The sequence below is a fragment of the Pelobates fuscus genome, chromosome 3, assembly GCF_036172605.1.
Source record: "Pelobates fuscus isolate aPelFus1 chromosome 3, aPelFus1.pri, whole genome shotgun sequence".
Classification (NCBI taxonomy): domain Eukaryota; kingdom Metazoa; phylum Chordata; class Amphibia; order Anura; family Pelobatidae; genus Pelobates; species Pelobates fuscus.
In genome coordinates, this window is record NC_086319.1 from 71,887,906 (window position 1) to 71,895,405 (window position 7,500).

The following is a 7,500-nucleotide window of genomic DNA, read 5'->3' on the forward strand; positions in this document are numbered from 1 at the left end:
GAGTGGAGTGGAGTTTTTGTGACCAAAAATCTATAAGAGCTTAGTATGGGCTGTGAAAACCATGACATACACAGGCACGTTGTCATCAGTTCTTTTTATTGTAAATAAAATAAAATGTAATTGTTAAAGTTTTCACTACTTTACTCAGAAAACTGCAGGTCCGAATTCCCAAAACATTAAGCCACGCAACGGATTGTGTAATGGGTCTGGATTCCCTTTCATACTAATGCTATAACACAAAGATGGTTTTCACTAGGGGCCTGCAAGCACTACAACCACTACAGTGAGCTACACAGGTGTTGTAATTAGAGTGCACCTTTAAATTTTACTAGGATATCTACATCATGTGCCAGTGAAAATGTATTTTTAAACTGCTAGACAGAAGTATTTTGTGAAATCTAAAGGAGTACCAATGAGTACACTGCTTATTTGGGATTTAATTTAGTTTACGGTGTTCTCCACACAGGCAAAATCACAAAAGATTGTATCTTGACTCCACTGCTATGAATACTTTACCACACTATATCTGATTTAATAATTCATAACACCTTGCTTATTTTAAAAGGACACTATAGTCACCAAAATAACATTAGCTTAATGAAGCAGTTTGTGTGTGTACATCATGGCCCTTGCAGTCTCACTGCTAATTCTTTGCCATTTAGGAGTTAAATTGCTTTTGCTTCTGTCTATGAAGCCCTATCCACACCTCCACGGCTGTGACTGACACAGCCTGCATAATTATGTCTGTTTGTTTTCTTAATCAGATGTTAACTTACTTTAGAAGTTTTTGCCACCAGCTCTGTAATTTGAACTTTAATAACACAAAGTAGGCTTCTGCAATGTCAAGGTCTAAACAGACTGTGCAAAAAAGGCAGTATAAACATTGTGCAGCACTGACCCAGGAAGCACCTCTGGTGGTCGTCTAGAGTGATTGCCACTGGTAGTGTCCCTAGGTAGCAATGTAAACACTGAAAAGGCAGTGTTTACAACAAAAAGCCTGCAGGGACAGGCTATATACACCACAACCACTACATTAAGCTGTAGTTGTTCTGGTGATTATAGTGTTCCTTTAATGAATGGAAGTCACTACTGATTTATATATAAAACATACATACATTTAAAAAAAAAACTAAAAAACTAAAACAGAGTTAATTTCCACATTACATTATAATATATTTTTTGTACTTTACTGTTGGTGACTGAAGAGTTCTATTGGTGCAATTATTATGTCATCGTTTTGTACAACTACAATAACAGAATGTTTTGGCTTTTTCAGTTTTTCTGTGCTAGATCACATTTATTAAAGATAGCAGGCATCCCAAAGACATGGCATGACATTCATGTCACAACTACTACAAGACAATAAACTCAAGAAATTTGCAGACCTCAGAACAGAATTCACTCTGCCATCCACAGCAACCTTCTCCTACCTGCAAATACAATCTTGGACGCAACACCAACCAGAACAACAAATAACGCAGGCACTAGCCCCACTTTGGACTAAAATAATACAGATATGCACAAAGATGAAGCCGGCAACGAAACTCATATCCATGATATATACTTCGGAACATACACAATGCCGAAAACAGCCACCTCCTTCATATCCGCATGGGAACAGGACATCGGACACCCACTTACGGATGACCAATGGTAAGACATCTACCAAGCCCACAAACAACTGACACTCTGTACAAACCATCTAGAGCTTTCACGCAAGCTATTCTATAGATGGTACTTGGTCCCCACAAGACTCAAACACAGCTTCCCCGACACCTCCGACACATGCTGGAGATGCCAGGCCAACAGAGGATACTTGCTACACATATGGTGGCAATGCTCACTACTTCAACAATACTGGACACAAGTAGCAAACCTATTAACCCGATGCACGGGATTGAAACTACCATCGACACCTGAAACATTCCTATTACTCTTGCTCCCACAGGAGCCGCACACACACCTCAAATACATGGTATACCACATTATAATTGCAGCTCTCACTGTCATAAGCAGACAGTGGAAGCAAACAACGTCCCCAACGATCAAACAATGCATCGAGGCGATTGAGCACACCAAATTATACGAAACCTCAGCATGAAAGACACAGCAGAAAGGCTCCTACTGGTCCGCAGCCTGGGACCTGTGGGACAAACATAAACCCCATTAACGTGACACACACTTACGTGACACAGACTAGAAGGAAAACCCCCATGGTGAGGGGAAGAACTCAGGTGCACCCCCCATCACTCCCCTACAAGTACACCCCCCCCCTCCTACCCTCCTCATACACACCCCCCCCCCCCCCCCCCCCACCCAAATCTTGCACTACTATCAACAACAGAGGTAACACACGAAGCCCCGGATCCAGCCACGCCAAGTCTTGACTGCCCACACCCGAGGCCACCACAAGTAAGGGCCACAACCAAAAAGGCAGCAAGTAGCGCTTATGAGATACGGGCTGTACCCACTGTTTATCCCACAACCAACTGTAACAAGTATGGAACTTTGAACCTTAACAAAGATACAAACCTTAACCACCTCATTGTACCTGTGATACGCAAATGTGAACTGACTTACTATGAACCCTTACCCCTTTTTACTTTCTGTACCCCATCTACTCTTGGAAAAATAAAAATTGTCAAATTTAAAAAAAAAAGATAGCAGGCATCCAAGACACCCAACACACACACAAATAAATACATTTAAAAAAAAAACACTAAACAGTACAGTGAACAATCTTGGAAAGATTGAGAAATGTTTACATGGTGTGAGAACTGCACAGCAATTGTAAATAGCAATACGATAAAGCTTTAATGAGTTTGTGCTTACCTTTTCTTCGTTGGCTCAGTTTTGTTTCTTCCGAGCGCATCTCTAAAAAGAGAAAGTAATCACATTTTAGCAGGGCGATCAAAAAACATAGGCACGTCATAAGATCGGGTGGTAGTTATAGGACTTGCTGGGGGATCCACAGGTAGGGAAATATTTTTTGTCATTTTTAAAAATGTATAATCAAAGTAGCCACCTGATATAAAACCAAAGATCACTAACATTGTGCTCCACCAGGCTATAAAGGGGGAGGGAGTGGTGTCCCAGGTAAATTTTGAGAGAGGTTGCTGGGAAACAGAACATTGCTGCACCTATTAGTTAGGTAGTGTGGCCGGATCACACTGAATGCCTGGCTAAGCAGCATATCCTTTGTTCGGGCTCACTGTCCATAGGTAGGGGCATAATATAGATATCCCCCCTCTCTGTTAGTGTAGGGGTGATCAAGTTTTGTTTTGGGACTCAAAACCCAGTTTTTTCTAGAACCTAGCAACACCCCTTGTGGTGGTTATTCTCAAGCCTAACCAGGGAAGTTTTGTATAGAGATCAGAACTTCACTACAGTATTTTAGTGAAGTTAGTGAACTCTAAGGATAGGCCAAGAGTAGATTAAAGGACCACTCTAGTGCCAGGAAAGCATACTCGTTTTCCTGGCACTAGAGTGCCCTGAGGGTGCCCCCACCCTCAGGGACCCCCTCCCGCCCGGCTCTGGAAAGGGGAAAGGGGTAAAAACTTACCTTTTTCCAGCGCTGGGCGGGGAGCTCTCCTCCTCCTCTCCGCCTCCGTTCCTCCCCGTCTGCTGAATGCGCACGCGCGGCAAGAGCTGCGCGCGCATTCAGCCGGTCACATAGGAAAGCATTCATAATGCTTTCCTATGGACGCTTGCGTGCTCTCACTGTGATTTTCACAGTGAGAATCACGCAAGCGCCTCTAGCGGCTGTCAGTGAGACAGCCACTAGAGGAAATAGGGGAAGGCTTAACTAATTGATAAACATAGCAGTTTCTCTGAAACTGCTATGTTTATAAAAAAATTAGTTAACCCTAGCTGGACCTGGCACCCAGACCACTTCATTAAGCTGAAGTGGTCTGGGTGCCTAGAGTGGTCCTTTAAGCAGACTGTTGCCATGCTACTTATGTAGCTTATTCAAATATAAATCACTATGTGTACTTGGTAATAAGAAATTGGGAGTTTGTTCTTCATAATTCCCCAAGTGTCCTTCTTTAAGAGTGACAGTCGATCTCAGGATCCCAAATTCTTTCATCCCTTTGTCCTTGAACCTCGGAATGGTCAAAGCACATGGATCAAAATAATAAAGCTACACAGGAATAACTAAAGCAGGCACTATGCATACGTTCAGAAATCCATAAATAACTTCCCATTCACTAAACAGTGAACCTGAATGAGGTAATATTGTTTTATAATACACTCCTCCTCCTCCTCTCCTTGTCATCGGCTGAATGCGCATGCATGGCACGATCCACGCGCGCATTCAGCCAGTCCATAGGAAAGCATTCTCAATGCTTTCCTATGGATGCTGGCGTCTTCTCACTGTGAAAATCACAGTGAGAAAAGCGGAAGCGCCTCTAGCGGCTGTCAATGAGACAGCCACTAGAGGCTGGATTAACCCATAGGTAAACATAGCAGTTTCTCTGAAACTGCTATGCTTATAGAAGAAAGGGTTAAGCCTAGCTGGACCTGGCACCCAGACCACTTCATTAAGCTGAAGTGGTCTGGGTGCCTATAGTGGTCCTTTAAGGGCTATTGGATCATAAAGTCATCTAAAATATCTTAATGTGCTAATGCCTGCAATCATTCTGCCACATGCCGTAATATAAAATGTAACCCCTTTGTCCTTTTTACATATTGAACGTATGGAGCGAAAATCCCAAAACAATAGATTAAAATGGATACAGACTATAACACAATCAGCAATGAATCAGAATATCTACTTTATCTCAGGGTCGATCCAAATATTTTCTAAACTAAAAAGAGAAAATATAGGCCAATATAAGGTTGCAAAAAAAATGTAGTAAAAGTGAAGCGTTGGCAGCCAACATATTTGTGAACACATTTTCCATTCAGTTAACTTTAGAGGGTCAGTCTAGTCACCATAACCACTACAGTCTACTGTGGTGGTTATAATACCAGAAATCCCCTGGTGCTGACCCATGGTAAGTAGTCAAACTGTTTTTGAACATTTAACACTTACCTGGGTGCCCAGGTGCAACTTGTTTAGCCTCCTTTTCTGTTATCGCCGATATGGAAGTTCCCCTTCTGCATTAGTGATGTCAATTTCACTCCTGAAATTCACTGATTGAGAGTGTCAGCTGACACTCTCAGCTATTGAATTTCATCCAAAAAGGGATAAAACGAAAAGCAGGCCAAACCGGAGGAAGCTAGGGGACTCGGATAAATGTCACTAAAAGACTGAAAAACTGTTTGATTTTTCGTAGGACAGTACTGCAATCAATGCAGGGGCTGTGGGAGTTATTGTGCCTGGATTGACCCATTAAATTTGCAGATATCTGGAGTGACAAGGTTACTGTTCTAGTAGGTCAACCAAAATAGGGGAATTGAAAGATATTTGTACAACACAGTTCTAAAACTAGCAGAATCCGTCTTGTGGTTTCCATGGCAACTGCTCCATATTTAGAGCTGTGCCCTGGAATCTTTACACATACAATCCAATGTCCCTTTCACATAATAAATCCATGAGTAAAGATCACCGATATCCTGTTACAATACACCTCTGCAGGATTTAGTACCTTAAAACTCTTTGCTCTTCTTCTATTTTTTCCCGATAGGCTTTTAGTTGTTTTACCAGTTCTGGATCAGTGCCGTTCACCCAAGTGTACACTACATCAATAGGCATGGGAAGACAGAGCCTAGGATAAGAAAAGCAATTATTCAGTTCACTGTAACAATACACACAAGATAAGCACGATTATATACTTATTGTAAAGCGTTGCAGAATAAGTTGCAAAGGATTCTGGAATGCATTTAAACTGATCTATTAGATGTAATGTATCCTCCTACCGTTTGTCTCAGTGCGAATGATCGTTTGTAAGCTTGCAGGTTACAAAGAATTGCATTTAGATTAAGGTCCTTGGGCTAGATTATCTATCCGTCTTCTACTGGTATGTCTTTATCCGTCTACCTGTGATTAACTGCTAATTTTGTAAAGTGCTCTGTATCGGAATTTTTTCAATAAGAGGTTTCAGTGTGGTCATATATGATGCAAATGGAAACAAATCAAATGAATTTATTGTATGAAGTAGTCATGGTGCCTGGAACTTGAATGTGCAGTGGTACACTTTGAAACCCTGCACGTGCAAACACCACCACCGGCAGTATGATTGGCCAGGCCAGAAAAACGCTTTGGCTAGTTAAGGTCAATTACGTGTAAAATTGGCATCTGATGCCAGCACACACAGAATTACCGGCTTCTGACGTCAGCCAATGCTGGCACAGCCCCTCCGTCCATGCTGCCTCTACCCCCCACCTCTTTACTATTTCCATACACAGATGAAGAGCTAGCACCAGACTGTTATACTTTTTATCACTACTAGAAGATATTTCGCTAGATTGTAATTTTACATTCATGGAGAAAAAAAAGAAATAAAGAAGAAAAGAAAAGAAGTCATTTGAATCAACACTCCAAAGCCCCAAATCACTTCAACTTGCTAAAGTGTTTTCTAGTTTAATCAAGGTTTTCCCTCTTTTTTATAAAAGTGCATTATTCAAGAGAAAATAGCCCTTTTAGAAAGAATCTGCTCTTCCTCATTGCTTTGCGTTCATAGAGAAGATTTTTATTTGTAACGCTGGAGTGTTCCTTTAAATGAAAATGTGGGGGGGGGAAAAAATTAACTTTAATTAAAAAAATTAAAAAGCTAAGCCAGATCTGATATGGATTGAAAAGCAAAAGAGATAAGAGTTAACTGTTGTTTAAAAAAAAAAATTAATCATTAAAGAGATACTGCAATTCTAGACGTGACCATTTTTTTTTTTTTTGCATTAAACAGATATACATCTGTTTAAAGAATAAAAAAACAAAACACAAAAAGTTCTTAAAGCTATGTCACTTTCCATGCTAGAATGTGGCTGGTCCATAGAAATTATTGCTAATCCAATGAACCATGTCTAGCAGGGGGTTATTGGATATTTAGTGCAGCTCCATATCACAGTTGATTTTGCAAAAGAAAACAAATACTTGGGCTGAAAAAAAAATAAATAAAAAATGTAAACAGCACTGACTTTTCTCTATATTGGCACATTTCTGAAATGAGCAGATTTGCATTTATAGTATAAGTGCCAAAGTGGCCATGCTCATTTCCTCTGCAATTTGCAAAATCAACAGCAGCAACAGGAACTAAACCTTCTTTTTTTTTTTTCTTTTGTAATTCTTTATTTAACATTGAAGAACATGAACATGGTATACAATCGTTAACGCATAAATCATTACATTCAGTTATATAATCGATTGACTAAACTCTAGGGTATTAGATTTAATAGTCATTCCACAATAATGCACATTTTATATTTAAAATAAAACACCCCCCCCCCCCCAAACATGAAGAAAGAAAGAAAAAAATAAATTTTATAACATGACAGGAGGCTTCGTATTTGCTTAAGTCTCTCTTTACTAGAACTCCACAGCAGCACAGAAAAACAACC

General features: G+C 40.3%; 1 protein-coding gene across 1 annotated transcript in view; it reads right to left on the reverse strand.

Annotated features, from left to right (window-relative positions):
• The window catches only part of GNPTAB (N-acetylglucosamine-1-phosphate transferase subunits alpha and beta), an 83,704-nt gene that overhangs the window by 55,387 nt on the left and 20,817 nt on the right, over window positions 1-7,500 (reverse strand). The window contains exons 3-4 of the mRNA XM_063447195.1: window positions 5,592-5,711; window positions 2,833-2,874 (exon numbers count right to left, since the gene is read on the reverse strand). Coding sequence (XP_063303265.1) covers window positions 2,833-2,874; window positions 5,592-5,711 — 162 coding nt within the window. The remainder of the gene's footprint in view (window positions 1-2,832; window positions 2,875-5,591; window positions 5,712-7,500) is intronic.